The 14,269-nt window shown below is 48.7% G+C and overlaps 2 protein-coding genes across 4 annotated transcripts in view; one reads left to right on the top strand and one right to left on the bottom strand.

Annotated features, from left to right (window-relative positions):
- CDCA7L (cell division cycle associated 7 like) overlaps positions 1-10,347 on the top strand; it is a 45,219-nt gene extending 34,872 nt beyond the window's left edge. For 2 of the 3 annotated variants that reach the window (XM_047694988.1, XM_047694990.1), the window contains exons 3-10: positions 1,223-1,360; positions 4,381-4,752; positions 6,143-6,214; positions 6,332-6,526; positions 7,373-7,498; positions 8,320-8,469; positions 9,295-9,431; positions 9,881-10,347. In XM_047694988.1, coding sequence (XP_047550944.1) covers positions 1,223-1,360; positions 4,381-4,752; positions 6,143-6,214; positions 6,332-6,526; positions 7,373-7,498; positions 8,320-8,469; positions 9,295-9,431; positions 9,881-9,911 — 1,221 coding nt within the window. In that variant the 3' untranslated portion in view covers positions 9,912-10,347. The remainder of the gene's footprint in view (positions 1-1,222; positions 1,361-4,380; positions 4,753-6,142; positions 6,215-6,331; positions 6,527-7,372; positions 7,499-8,319; positions 8,470-9,294; positions 9,432-9,880) is intronic. The other variant, XM_047694989.1, reaches the window with a different exon arrangement.
- Positions 10,348-10,524: 177 nt separating this feature from the next.
- The window catches only part of DNAH11 (dynein axonemal heavy chain 11), a 328,215-nt gene continuing 324,470 nt past the window's right edge, over positions 10,525-14,269 (bottom strand). The window contains exons 80-82 of the mRNA XM_047694987.1: positions 12,155-12,267; positions 11,625-11,765; positions 10,525-10,975 (exon numbers count right to left, since the gene is read on the bottom strand). Of these exons, the coding sequence (XP_047550943.1) occupies positions 10,728-10,975; positions 11,625-11,765; positions 12,155-12,267 (502 nt within the window). The 3' untranslated portion in view covers positions 10,525-10,727. The remainder of the gene's footprint in view (positions 10,976-11,624; positions 11,766-12,154; positions 12,268-14,269) is intronic.

Below are 14,269 nucleotides of genomic sequence, written 5' to 3'. Positions count from 1 at the left end.
CATAGGAGACATTTAAGCTTAAAAAAAATGCTAGATACAGACATTTCTTTCTCTATCCCCCTGTAAATTTTCCCACTCATCTATTATATCTATTTTTCTCCAGAGATGATGTGAGCTTGAAGAAGTATATAATTAAAGTCAGGGAGAGGCAGTGGGGGAGATACAGATTCTCCAACCAAATGTGGTGCGAGGAGGGGTCATTGCTATATCGGGTGCGGGAGGAAGAGACGTCAGAGGCAACTGGGGACACTGACTCCAGCCTTGGTTGCCAGTTTGGAGGAGGCCAGTCTGGGGGTCTCCTTTCCTCAGTGCAGGTCTGTCGGTTCCCTCCTTTCTGTCAAGAGAGCCATTTAGAGAGCCTGGTTCCTTGCCTTTTACTGGTTCAAAAGACAGAAAAAGTCATTTGAAAATGTCTTTCTTTTTTAAGCATCCTAGAGCATCTTTCTTTCTGCTCACTTGCTACCTGTCTGTGGTTGCTGGCCTCCCACCTCCTGCAGGACAGGCTCTCCTGGGGGCTGGGAGGGTTGACGCTCCCATCCTCCCCTGCCCTGGGCGGTCAGGGTGCAGAGGCGGCTTTCTCAGCAGGGGGTGTGGAGGGGTGTGAAGGGCTCTGGCCCTTTACTGCACAAAAACTTGCTGTCTCTGGAAGCGAGGCAGGCTGTGCTCACTGACTTGGGGGAGCCGGCTCTGGACAGCTGCTGGGAGGGAGAGTCGGCCTATGGCAGGGAGCCAGGGCTGCTCCCCGTGGCTCCTTCCCATGTGTGTTCGGTTCTGTGTGAGAGCACATCTTCCTGATGGCCAGCCCCGGCAGGAGGAGCTGAAGTCCATTGCCACTCACCAGCCACAGAAGCAGCTGGCTGAGCCCATGGCCGTGCTGATTCTTCGAAAGGGTGTAGTTGTTTCAAATTGTTCAGTTCTGTTTCTCTAATCTATAGAAAGATGTGTGTGTCTACGGGTGTGTGTTCGGTTATTGCGGTAGAATATACATAGCATAAAATTTCCCATTTCACCATTTTTTAAGTGGGGGCGAGTGCCCAGGTTCTTACCAGTGAGATGCTCAGTGGCGTCAAGGACATGCACAGGGTTGCACAGCTGTCCCCGTGACCCAGAACGTTTTCATCCCCTCAAACAGAAACTCCCCATTAAACAACTCTTCACTTCCCCTTCGCCCCCTGGTCACCTCTGTTCTTCTTTCTTTATGACATTTGTGTTTTTAATTTAGCAAGATGTACGTTTCCATTCCAAATACTTCTCGGAAGAGCTAAGAAGAATTTTTATAGAGGACACTGACTCAGAGACGGAAGAATTTGAAGGATTTACGCAGAATGACCTGAATGAAAATAGTAACCCAGAAGTCATGGTAAGAATTATCAATGCGGGAGAGTGTGGGTTTTCATATTTTCTGTCCTGTTTCTGAATTGTATTTTCTTGTAAGAAGTCACTTTGTAAATGAATGACTTTTTCTTACATGTTTATCTTCTAAGCCGGTTAACAAAATATAGAATTGGCTATTCTAAGGCTAATTCCTGGCCCACCAGTCCACTATTCTCCTACAGGAAATCCACTCGTCTTTCCCTGGTACCTTAGGGGTTTGGGGGGAACATATCTCAGGTGTCCCTTACTGTCCTTCTGAAAGAATTTATTTTAGACTTTCGGGAACATCTTTTATCTGGAAAGAGGACCGTCTATCTAGGAGTAGCAAGTTCCTTAAAGTCATTTCTTGTGTGTAAAGTCATGTTCTTGGGTTTGGAGTTAATTTGGCCAAAATGTACTATGGTACAAACTTAGAGTTTTCCCTGTGTATTCTTGGTTTGGATGCGGAAATGCTCTTTCAGTGATAAAGATGACTTTGTCGACTGCTGAGGAAGGTCTGCTCTCAGCACTTGACCTTCAGGAGACTTGGTGATTTCTTCCTTCACTCCCCATGTTGAGGCCAGTGTACTGCCAAGTTAGTATTGGACTCTCTGGCTACTTTTTTTTTTTTTTTAAGATTTTATTTATTTATTTATTTGACAGACAGAGATCACAAGTAGGCAGAGAGGCAGACAGAGGGAGAAGGAGAGGAAGCAGGCTCCCTGCTGAGCAGAGAGCCTGATGCGGGGCTCGATCCCAGGACCCTGGGATCATGACCTGAGCTGAAGGCAGAGGCTTTAACCCACTGAGCCACCCAGGCGCCCCTCTCCGGGTACCTTTAAAGAACAACCTTTGGGTTTTTTCCAGGCATCAGAGTGTCTTCTGCTAACTGAAAAATAGCATCCATGTATCCACCCAAATCAGCCCACTGTTTCCTTCTTTGGTATCAAGATAAAGGATGGAGGTTAAACCTCTTCCCATTCAGAAGCTCCCTAAGGAACCATGGCGGGCGAGCCAGCATGGAACTTGGGTAGAAGTTTAAATATGCTGTGCCAAGTAGGTTTGGTACTGGTTGGCCTACTTTGGAGGTCTGACTGGCCAGCCTCCAGTTTTTTCGCCGGCAAGACACTTAACTAAAATCCTTCCAGACCCTAATGGGTATTGTCTACTCTTAGTGACTGACTTGTCTTCTGATTTTTGGCTAAGTGAGGTCAGGTGATTCAGAGAATCTGTGTTCCTAGCACTGGGAAGACTACTCCAAAGGTTTCTTTCCCCCCTTATTCATGGTCTATACATTTGGGGTATTAATTGTGACCTGCTGATTGATAGAACTCATAGCTTAGGGCAGGTCCACCTACAAATTTGGTTTTCCCAGGCAGTGAGCCAACACGTGTTACTGTCTCCGTGTTACTGTCCCCCTCCCCCACCTCCCGCCCACCGTAGTGAGGACCGGCCAGACCACATTCTCTGACAGTAGGATGTTATCCCCTGGTGTCTCATGGTCTTCCAGCTGTATGTGAAGCCGGATGATACAGATAAATAAAGCCAATCTGAGAGAGATTTCCTCTGAAGCTCTCCAACACTGTCTTCCTAACATTGGATTCCTCCAGTCCCACCATTTGGATTCTAAAGTTACTGATGTAGAAAGTTCAGGATACCCAAAAAAACAACAACAACAAAAAATCAATACACTGTGGTCTTATTTCTCTCCTTGGCATGTTGTGGATTGATATATATCCCAAGATTTGGAAGCTATCTGCACGTCGCCCCCCACTTTCCTTATTTATTCATTTTTTAAGTAGGCTCCAGCCAAGTGTGCTTGAACTTACGACATGGAGATCAAGACCTGAGCTGAGATCGAGTTGGACACTTAACCGACTGAGCCGCCCAGATGCCCCAATACATTTTTTAGGTTTTTTTTTTTTCTTCTTTAAAGTAGGCTCCATGCCCCGTGTGGGGCTTTAAGTCACGACCCTGAGATTATGAGTCACATGCTCTGCCAACTGAGCCAGCCAGGTTCCCAGCCCTCTGCCTTATTTTTAATTTGAGTCCAGCTAGAATTTAGGGCGTGGGGGAGTCACCGAGGAGGAAGCTATCATTTACCTAAGTAAATGGTTTTACCTGGGGCCTTTGTGGTGCTGCTCCCTGTTCTCCTCACAGTGGCCCTGTTGTCCAGAGTCCCTAAGAGAGGGTCTTTGCGTGTAAAGGAAAGATGATCTCCGTAGTCAAGCCTGTGTCTGTCATTGTTAAGAGTCCCCTGGCATCTGAGATGTCATCTGTCGCACCTGGGTAACGTTACCCTGCCATCGCCTTCTGTGTTCTCATGTGTAAGACTGAGTTCCATTTTAATGCCAGAAACCCGTATCAAGCAGAATCAGATAATCGGGGGTGAGAGTTGAGCTGACAGAACAGGTGCCTCACACCAACCCAAGAGCTGTCTGCCTTGATGTCCCCCCTTCGGCTCCATGGATTGCAGAACAGGGAGAGGACGACCCTGGCAGGGAGGACCTGTCATATCCTGGGGATAAGGCTCCCCCACTGACCCCGCTGGCCCATCATCTGCTTGCTCCTCTGTCGTTGGCTGAGGTGAGGTCAGCTCTCCTGTCCCCTCTAGAAGCCCTGTTCCTCCCGTTCAGGGCAGAAGAGTATTTGTCTTCCCGAGCGCTCCATTGTTACCTTGCTAACGCTTACACCACGCACAGCCTTTTCTTTGGCCAGTCCTCCTAATACTCCGCCGTTGCGCAGTGGAGGAGCCCTCCTTTGTGAGCGCCCCACTTCCAGCCCGTGCTCCGAAGGCGGCAGTCCGCCGGGGGCCGGGGCCGGGCCAGAGGGCAGCAGGAGAATGCCTGCTCTCCACCAGATGCCTCAGCAGAGCACCTCACTGAGAGTTCAGCAGGAGCTCACAGTAGGAAGGGGGAGCTTACTTCTCGTCTTTTCTCTGCAGTAATGACGGAGTGCTTTTAAATGACGTGTTCTGGGAGGTCTGTCACGAAACACGGTCTCTGCTCTGCTCTTTGGTTTTGTTAGCTTGTGGAGTCAGATCTGAGTGATGCGGGTAAGACGTCTTCAGTGAGTGAGGAAGAGGAGGAGGACGAAGGAGCAAAGGCTACACCTAGAAGAAGGAGGCCCAGGAGGAGCAGTATCGGTCTTCAAGTAGCCTTTCAGTTCCCCACCAAGAAATTGGCAAAAAAGTCAGACAATTCTTCGGAGCCGCCGTTTTCTAGCACACGCTTACAGGACAGTAAAAAAGCCATTCTTGGAAGAAAGAGAAGCTGCAGACAGGGGAAGCAAAGAGAGGATTCGGTCTCGGAGTCCGAGGACGAGTCCAGGGATGAGGGCCAGGAGGGCTCGGATGCTCTGCTGAAGAGGACCATGAACATCAGGGAGAACAAAGCCATGGTAAGGCCCTGCGGTGGGCTGTCCGGGGCTCTGGGGCTCCAGGGCTGTCCTGGGAGCCATGGCAGCCCTGGCTGCCTTCAGGAAGTGTCCCCTGGGTATTGGGTGTCCTTCCTCTCTTCCTGAACCCCCAGCCAGTTGACACTGGATCGGCTGTGGCTTGGAAATAGAAAGCCAGCCCTCGGGACGATTTTCAGCTCCTTGTCCTAGTGCGGTGACCTCTTGCTACTTCCTGTCTATTAGAAAGTTAAGTTTCCACTAGGTGGTGGTATTGGAGAGGGGAGGGCTGAACAGCTGGCAGTTCCCAGCAGAGAGGAGCAAATGTGGATTGGGTGTGAAGGAGCCCACGTAAGGGCTGTGGTGAGCAACTTGCAGCGAGAAGTCCTTTGAAGACCCCCTGGGGCTTCAGGACCTCAGATGAGGGAGTGCAGGAGGCCTCGGTATTACACTGAGCAGGTGTGAATCACGTGAACATGTCTTCCCTGGAATGAATGATGACACAAGGGGAAATCGTTGCTTTGTGTATTTGGTTTTTCTCTATTTGGTCACTAACTTGTTGGCTTCGTAATTTTGTATATACAGAATTAGAATTCTGCCATTCAGTTACTTTTAGTATTTTGGAATATTTCTAATATTTTCTTTTTAAAAAGCATAATATGATACCGTATATACACAGACTTAGATGTCTAGTAAGAAAATAAAAAGCCTCCTTTTGAGTGTAGCTTATCCTAAGACATATTTGTGATTATCTAAGGGAAATTTTTAGCACTGTATCTGCATTTTTAAAATAACTATATTCGTGAATTTTTAATGACACCTGTACATTTGTTAAAATCTAAGATTAAAAATCTGAATTGATTGGGATATTAATGCCTGTTATTCGGTGTTCTAGGTTCTTATGAAAATGGGATTATTTTCACAAGTTATTTTTCTAATGAAAAATAAATCAATCTAAACAGGTTTTTTTGAGCTCTAAGTTACTGTCCGAACAGTCAAGTTGAACGTCTTGTTTTGAACCTGACAAAACATGACTTAGCTGTGCACGATGATCTGTTCCAGGGGTCACGCTGCTCGTCAGGGGCGCCGTCAGGAGTCCCACCTCCTGCAGCCAGCCACCTCATTCCAGGGGCCCGTTCATCATGTGCTGTGACGACCTTTATATATAAAGAATGGGTATAGATTTTATTCCTATGAATGATGATCCCTGCGTCTTCCCTCTGGAGGTAGAAATCTTTACATACAAGGTCAAAAACACAGCAACTGTTGAGACTGTACTTGAACTACTTGGGTCACGTTTCTCATGTTGGCAAAACTGAGGACATGGGGATAAGGTGTTAATGAACGAGGCGTGGCAGTACTGATGTGAGGTCCTCTGTTTTGTTCCGACCCTCAGCTCGCTCAGCTACTGGCGGAACTGAACTCTATGCCAGATTTCTTCCCAGTACGAACCCCGAACTCAGCTTCTGTAAGTAGAACTCCTTTATAATTCCTGATGCCAGCACTGACGGACGGGATCTGTTCCCAGACGGCTTTTATTCAAGGCAGCTCCCCTTGCAGTGGTCTGTGCTCTTCTTGCTTGCAGAAGAAGAGGGCCTCGAGGCGGGCGTTCTCCGAGGGACAGGTCACCCGGCGCACCAACCCAGCCCGGAGTGCACGGCCTCCCGAGAAGTTTGCCCTGGAGAACTTCACCGTCTCAGCTGCCAAATTTGCAGAAGAGTTCTACAGTTTCAGGAGAAGGAAGACAATGAGTGGGGTATTTTCTGAGCACCACAAACAGGTTATTCTTGGTCTAAGCCAGTGCTGTGGTCTTGACCCGGCAGGTGTGCTGCTACGTGGGCATCTTTATCACGTTCCCAGGCAGCGCTGGTGTTCCCAGGACCAGGCTCAGGGACGAACCCCCCACTCCGACCTGAGCTGTAGGCTAGAGAGCGCCCTCCACCTCGGCCGAGCAGAGGAGCTGCTCAGGGTTAAGACCCTCAGCTTAATCGGCTGGGGAGGCAACAAAGGCCCATCCAGTCTGCCTTGTGGTTTTGCTGGTGGGAAAGGGCAGGGATTCCTCCTCGCCTTTCAGTTTTAGGACAGGGTGTTTTAAGTGCTTTCAGAGTCTGGAGCGAGAAACTAGGTCCTTCCCATTTGCAGGTGTGGCCGTTCACTGTGGTTCACTCCCGTCCTCACAGAGTTTATAGCTGCTGCTGAAGATTTCTTGGCCAGGGAAAACCTGGGCTGCTCATTTACTGTTGTATCACCGTGCCGTGAAGGCAGCTGGTCCCGTGCCTGTGGCAGGAGCTCCGTAATGAGTGATGCCAGGGGAGTAGAAGGGGGACATGGTTAACATTATGGTCTAGAGCTTTGTGAGTGAGAAACGATTTTTTTTTTAAGACTTTGAGAGAGAGCATGAGCTGGGGCAGGGTGCAGGGTGGCACAGAGAGGGAGAAGCAGACTCCCCACTGAGCAGGGAACCTCATGCAGGACTCGATCCCAGGACCCTGAGATGAGGAACTGAGCTAAAGGCAGAGGCTTAACCGCCTGAGCCACCTAGGTGCCCTCAGAGTGTGAAATTTTTATGTGTTTTTTAGCCAGTCAAAACAGCTTATGCCAGGTTCTGCTTTGGTTCGTTTTACAGGGGAAATGCCAGGGGTACAGACGGCGTCACCGAGTATCTTCTTTTCGGCCAGTGGAGGATATCACTGAAGAGGACTTAGAAAATGTTGCCATAACTGTTCGAGATAAAATCTATGATAAAGTTCTGGTAAATTATGTATAACAAATAATTCGCATGCTTGTGATTCTAATGGGGAGTCTGAGTCAGTGGTATTTGAAACCTTGCATTGTCTTTAACTATAGCTGGGCTCATACCCCCAGGCCTTCTCCCCTCTGACCGGGAGGGTCAGCTGTGACTGGGAAGGGGAAGCCGCTTGGTGTAGGAATTCTCGGGAAAGGTCTCTCTGGGGGATGCGTATGATCCTTGGGAAGGCAGGCGTATAGTTTGGAAAAGCGCATTTAGAATAGTCACATTTTAAGTACTCTTTAGGGTGTTCATGTTTTAAACATTGGAAAAACATACTGTGGGGTTTTTTTGTGTGCTTTTTGATTCATAGAGCCATAGGAACTAGTTTGACAGAGTATCTTCAGTCAGTAGGAAATGGATTAAATATTTATTAAACAGTGATTCAGAGGGAGGCTTCGTGGTGGTATGCATCATTTTTTTTAGATGAGGCAGTGTCCTACTACTTAAGGTCAGTGTCCTATTACTTAAGGTAGTAAGAGGTTTTTACTTGTCAGCATTTTAACACCAAGAAATTGTATTCTGAAAAGACCCAGATTCCCGGAAGCGAGGCCGGAACCCCATGCTGCTGCCTGGGACTCATGGCCACTGGGCCCCTGTCACTGTCTGTGGGCTCTTCCCTGCCTCACAGCTTTCTGCTGGTCTGATCATGTCCTTCCTTCCGGGCTTTTGATGGGGCTGTGGTTTGTGCCAAAGAGGCCGTGCTGCTTCGTGCCCCGACGAGTGTACATGGCTGCATGTGGCCTTGTGAGTATCACCCTCTAAATCCCGTCTTCCTCCCTCAGGGCAACACCTGCCACCAGTGTAGGCAGAAGACCATCGACACCAAGACCGTGTGTCGGAACCAGAGCTGCGGCGGGGTGCGAGGACAGTTCTGCGGGCCGTGCCTGAGGAATCGCTACGGGGAGGATGTGAGATCGGCGCTGCTGGACCCGGTAGGAGTCGTGTTCGCTTGTGATGAACTGTACTGGCAGAGAGAAGGGCTCCTAGGGCCCTATCGGGGACCTACTAGCTGCAGTGCGCTATCCCCCTGACCCAGCACGCTGGAGGAAATGAAAAGTACAGCTTCCTTCTGGAATGAGCGCGCTGGCCGGTATGACAGAGGAGATGTCTGCAGGGATCAGAGCCACACTTTTTTACAGTTCTGATTTTGAAGGTGGACCTGTGCGCTCTCCTCCAGCAACAGGGTTAGCTCGGGCAAGGCTCAGGGGGCAGGGAGGTCACTGTGGAGAGTGCTTCTGGTGTGCCGGGCCCTGGTCTAAGGTTTTTTTCTCTGTTAATGTGGTTGGCTATTTCGTTTAACCTAGCGAAGTAGGTATATACCCTCCCTGTTTCTCAGGTCCTTCTGTAAAATGAGATAATAGTACGGTTAGGATCCATACACTTGAACCTGGGCAGTCTGGCTCCGGAGCCTCTGCCCTCAGTTGCCCCTGGCCTATGGATGTGGGATAAACAGGTACTGTCCCCAGTGGGCAGACGAATCTAAACAACTCCGGGGAAGAAGTGGTTTAGGAAGTAGAAGAGCTCGAATTCACACCTCGGTCTCACTGCTCTTTTGTACTCCTCAGATTCTGCATAATTGTTGGTTGGGTTTCTGCCCATGCGGCACCCTGGGTGGTCAGCCTGTCTGGGCCTTGAAACAGGTGGAGGAGGGAGACCCATGGGGTCACCGTGTGCTCTTTCCTCGAAGGCACAGGAGACTCTAGCCTGGAGGGGGGGGGAGCCCGAGCGCAGAGGTCACAGGGCCACTGTTCTTCCAGGACTGGGTGTGCCCTCCCTGCCGCGGGATCTGCAACTGCAGCTACTGCCGGAAGCGGGACGGCCGCTGTGCCACGGGGATCCTCATCCACCTGGCCAAATTCTATGGCTACAATAACGTTAAGGAATACCTGGAGAGGTGAGTGTCCCAGACCATGACAGCGGCAGAGATCCCAGCGCCGGCAGAGTCTTGAGTGCTATCCATGCCGTGTCTGCTCGGGTGACAGCAGCTCAGGACTGTTGTTTGCCTTGTTAGGACGTTCCCTCCTTTGCTAGAATTTTCATCTGGGCACTGCCTGTTTCACCTCGTTGTGTAAAATGGGGAGCGGCAGAGGGTGCAGGCCAAGCAGAGCATGGTGGGTGGTGTGCTCACCTTCTGGGGCTGAGGAAACAGCCCCGCAGTCCAGAGCTCCGTTCTGGAGTGAGACCCAGGGCTCCTGCGGCCCGGCTGCAGGGTGTCCTCTCACAGAAGCAGGACGAGGCAGGACCGCCCTTGCCTCGAAGATCCGGGCTTGGGCTCCCCACTGTCCATGAGGGGTTGAGCCTAGGATGCACCTTGTATATGCCTCCGTCCCCTCTGTCTTTCAGCTTACAGAAGCAGCTGGTGGAAGACAATTAAGAGAAGAGCCAGCCCGCTCACCGTAGAGCACGCCGGCCGGCCCTGCCATGCCACTTGTGCCTAAGATTTCTTACCATTGTGTTTTTATACAGAAATTTTTTGTAGACCTAAATGCTATTTTTTTTTTAAGATTGTCTAAAAAGATTTCTCAGGAAGACGGCACAGCAGAGGGATCTCTATACATGTATCCGCAGGCCCCTACATATATTGTTTAAAAGCACCTGCTTACGATGAAAAAAAAGCCGTTTAAATAGGGTGGAGTTAAAGTCCAGGTAAGTTCCAGAGAAAACATTGTATAAGCAGCTCTCGCCTTTGACACTGTTTGACTATGTGGCCTTGATCTTTACCTCTAGTCCAGGACCACATAGTTAACCCTTCTCTGGGTCATTGGAATTTGTGAAAGGATGTTCCCCTAAATTACAAAGTGCAATTATTCGTAGATCTTGTGAGTACTAGAGTTTTATTTTTATGCAAACTTGAATGAACAGAAAGTAGACTGTCACCTTCGCGACACTGGAAGCCGTGGGGCCCTGCTGGCCGGCGGGAACGGCTGCCCCTTTGTTCAGGAGTCACCTGCTTGCCAGACTGTAAGAATGTCGGGGCTCATTTTTAATTTAAAAAGATTTTGTTTAATGTCTGCAAGAGCTAAAATTCCCCTTCACTGATGGGGAGACTTTATTAAGGATGGTGTTTAAACAAAATTAAGGCACATGTACATTACTTCAAAGTTATCTAAGTGGGAGGAGGTTTGGTAGCTCTCGGTAAAGTAAATTAACGTGTATGGACCCCAGTGACCATCCTGGCTGTGGCCCGTTTTCATGCTTCGAGCAGCAGAGCCACACCCGCCAGGACCCACTTGGTGGTCTTATCTTGGCTTTTCAGCCGGAAGGTCCACACATAGTTAGAGCCCCTCATTTTGGTTTTATACACGGGACATTCATACGTGTGTTTGGTTTCCTGTCTGTCCGCGGGGATGGCTTTGGCAAAGATGACGGGCATCACCGATGTGACCTCCTGGAGGCAGGCTTCTGCAATGGTTCCTGACTGTGTGTCCCATCGGGCACCTACCGAGAAAACACAAGAGTTGCAAGAATGTGGCATGTGGGTACCCCTCCTCTCCTGTTGGAGGCAATAAATGTTTGGTTTTGGCACAGTTACTTCTTGTCAGGAGTTTTCTTGCCACGGGGGGATGGGGAGTGCTGGTAAGCAGGGCTCCACACCTCAGCTTTCCTTTGAAAAAACTACATTGAAATTCAAAAGGTCTAAAATTTGCATGAAAACAGATTCTATAGGAATCCAGGCACAGTATAGCTAATGAATTCGTTCTCAATGTAACTGTCTAATTCAGCACATTCCCTCTTAACCCCCTTTAGAGATTCTAAGGGCTTAAAGAAGTCTTGTAGTAAAAAAGCAGTGAAGTTGGTTTTTTTAATTAAGATTTTGAATTAAATCTGCATCTACATCTCGTGTTAACACCACAGAGTAAGTTAAGGCCTGCACTGAATTGACAGCCATCACCCTAAATGCCTTAAGATTGGGCTGGCCTTGAACACAGAACCTGGTATAAAATTTTGTGAAACTAGGAAATGAGGTAAGCAAGTATTAGAGAAAAGTAACTGCTGAGGAGTGGAGTGAACAAGGGCAAATGCCAAGCCAAATTTAAGAACGGGCCTTCAGGTACTACCCCTACATGGGCTCCTGGGGGTAGCTTACCTTCCAGGACGAGCCCGTGGAGATAGGCACCTTCCCGTGGAGGATGGCCATAATCTTCCTTTGTTTTCTTGGTGACATCAACAGTCAAGCTCATTTTATCCAGTGGCCACCCATTTTTTCGGGCCATGGTCTGCATGATTGCTGTGGGAGGAAAAGGAGGAGGTTGTGTGAAGGTTCACAGGAGCCGCTGGTAAGCCGGCCAAGGCCACCGCCCTGCGACATGCTTCTGGCCCTCAAGGGGGCATGGGGCTGCGCTAGACCAGTGCTGGCAAATGCCTGCAGGACACCTGCCCTGCTCTTGTGGAAGAACTTTACTGGGACAGCCATGCGCCATGGTTACCTGTCATCTGGTGTGGCGCTGGCAGGGTAGAGTGGAGCCCATGTGCCCCTTGACAGAAAATGTTTACTAGAGTAAACTACATCCCAGTTCATGTGGCCCTTCCACTTGGAATTTTCCTCCCTCTCTGTGCCCCTTTGCTGGCCCCTGCGTGAGCCCTGGGGAGCAGGGCAAGGGGGCCGGCAGCCCTTACCAGTTAGGAAGGACTCAGGGTTGAAGAAGCCGGAAAGCCACACCACAGCTGGGAGGGCAAGATCGTGGGTCCAGGTTTCGAGTTCCCGGCACCGTGAAAGGAGGTCATTAAACCTGGTAAACACAAGGCAGGGAGACACAAACGTGCTTTTTAGTACGAGTTTTCCAATCAGCTGAGGTAGATTCAAGGGAAGATGGGACAGACACACCACTGATAACCAAAAACATCCTTAGATTTGCAAAACACTGTCCCTATAAAAAGCTCAATTTTGTTTCCTGTTGAAATTTTGTAACTATTACCATTAGGGACAGGAAACATGGGAATGTGGAAAATTCATGTCCACCTACTGAGTGACTTTAGGGATGGGTGGTGATCACCATAGGTAGAGTGTGGACAGGATGCGAGAAGGCAGGGGAAGGCTGCTGGGAAGGGCGGGGTCAGTACAGCTATGGCTGTGGTCTTACCACTAACAGTTGTAGCCTGAAGAAGGGAAGACAGGTAATGAAGAGAAACAGCACCTCCCAGCCTCTACCTGCCTGTGGTTTGAGAAAGTGCTGTTTTTACCCAGGAAAATGACCCTCTGATAAAATCAAACACATCAAGCTTTGAAACTTAGAATTGAGGGCTGAGGGCTGCCCGTAGAATTGAGGGCTGCCCGAAAGAAGGGGAAGATGGAGCAGGGGGGTATGAGATGGAAGACTGCGCCAAGATCAAAGCCAGCAGGCAGTTCCCCAAGGGGGTGGGACACCCAGGCTAGCTCCCAAGTTTTCTGGGACGTGGTTGGGTTAAGGGTTGCAAAAGCAGCAGGGATGATGTTCAAGGAGAAACCTGGGTCACCGCCAGGAAAATCCCTGCTCTTAGAACCTGGCCCTTGTCCTACCCAATTTAAATTCTTTCAAATAGCTGCTTTAGGGAAAACCTACTTGAAGACAGGAAGGTGAAGAACAGGAAGAGATAGGAAAAGACTTCACCTAAAAATGTTGCCACAAGGGGCACCTGGTGGCTCAGTGGGTTAAAGCCTCTGCCTTCGGCTCAGGTCATGGTCCCAGTGTCCTGGGATCGAGCCCCACATCGGGCTCTGTGCTCTGCAGGGAGCCTGCTTCCCCCACTCTCTCTATCTGTCTGCCTCTCTGCCTACTTGTGATCTCTATCTGTCAAATAAATAGATAAATAACTCTTTAAAAAAAAAAAAAAAGTTGCCACAAGGGGATAGGCATTGTAGCCAATTTCCAGTAGGTTCTTAAACAAAAATGATTGCTTGTTCAAGTAGGATTAAGGTTTGGAAAGTAAGAAAAAGGACATTAAGTAGAAAGAGTTCAGAGTAAGCGTTTTAAAATGAAATGGGAAAAAGGTTGGAAACAGTTCTAGGAAATTTGGGTTTTTCTCAATTACAAATTTGACTCTTAAATTGGACATGCCGTGTTTCAGGAAAATTGGGCAATGAATAATCAATACTAAGATACAGCTTAATACAGACTGAAGACGGAATCCTCCCAGGGAAACAGCCATTTTTTCCCTTCTCTGAGTCTGCTGCAGACACCCTCACAGCAGCATTTGATCAGAGAATGATGTGCTGCCTACAAAGCCGCCCAGCAATAATAAGGTTAATTTTTTTTTTTTATAACCAGCCAGCCTGTCATTTGAATATAAAGACAACTGAATATATGGCATAAAAAACTTGCACCAAATCCAAAAAACAAGAAGGTTGATAACCTAACAAATAAACATAAGAGGAATCTAGGGGGGGGGGGGGGGAGACTCTTTGATAGGTTTAAACTCCTAAGAAACTAGAGTAATAGTCACAAAAACAGGAATTTATGAAACCAAGCCTGATACCTCCCCAGCCCCCCATATAAGGAACATGGAATTGAAAACTGGTTTTGGACAATGAAATGTTAAAGGGCAAGGGGAAACACAGTAAACTGGAAAAAAGAGAGTCCTCCCCCGCCCCCCAAACCCCGGACCAATGAAATCAACCAGGGTACATCAGAACAAGACAAAAGATTGAAAATACAAGATTTCAGGTAGGTAAATACAATGAAGACAACAGGGGAAGGCAGTACTGGGAGAGAGCTAAGAATTTTTCAGAGTGGAGGCAACAGGCAGACAAACCTA

Source organism: Lutra lutra, chromosome 11 (genome assembly GCF_902655055.1).
Source record: "Lutra lutra chromosome 11, mLutLut1.2, whole genome shotgun sequence".
Taxonomy (NCBI): Eukaryota; Metazoa; Chordata; class Mammalia; order Carnivora; family Mustelidae; genus Lutra; species Lutra lutra.
Note: the sequence above shows the minus strand (reverse complement) of the source record. Positions and strands in the feature narration are given on the sequence as shown.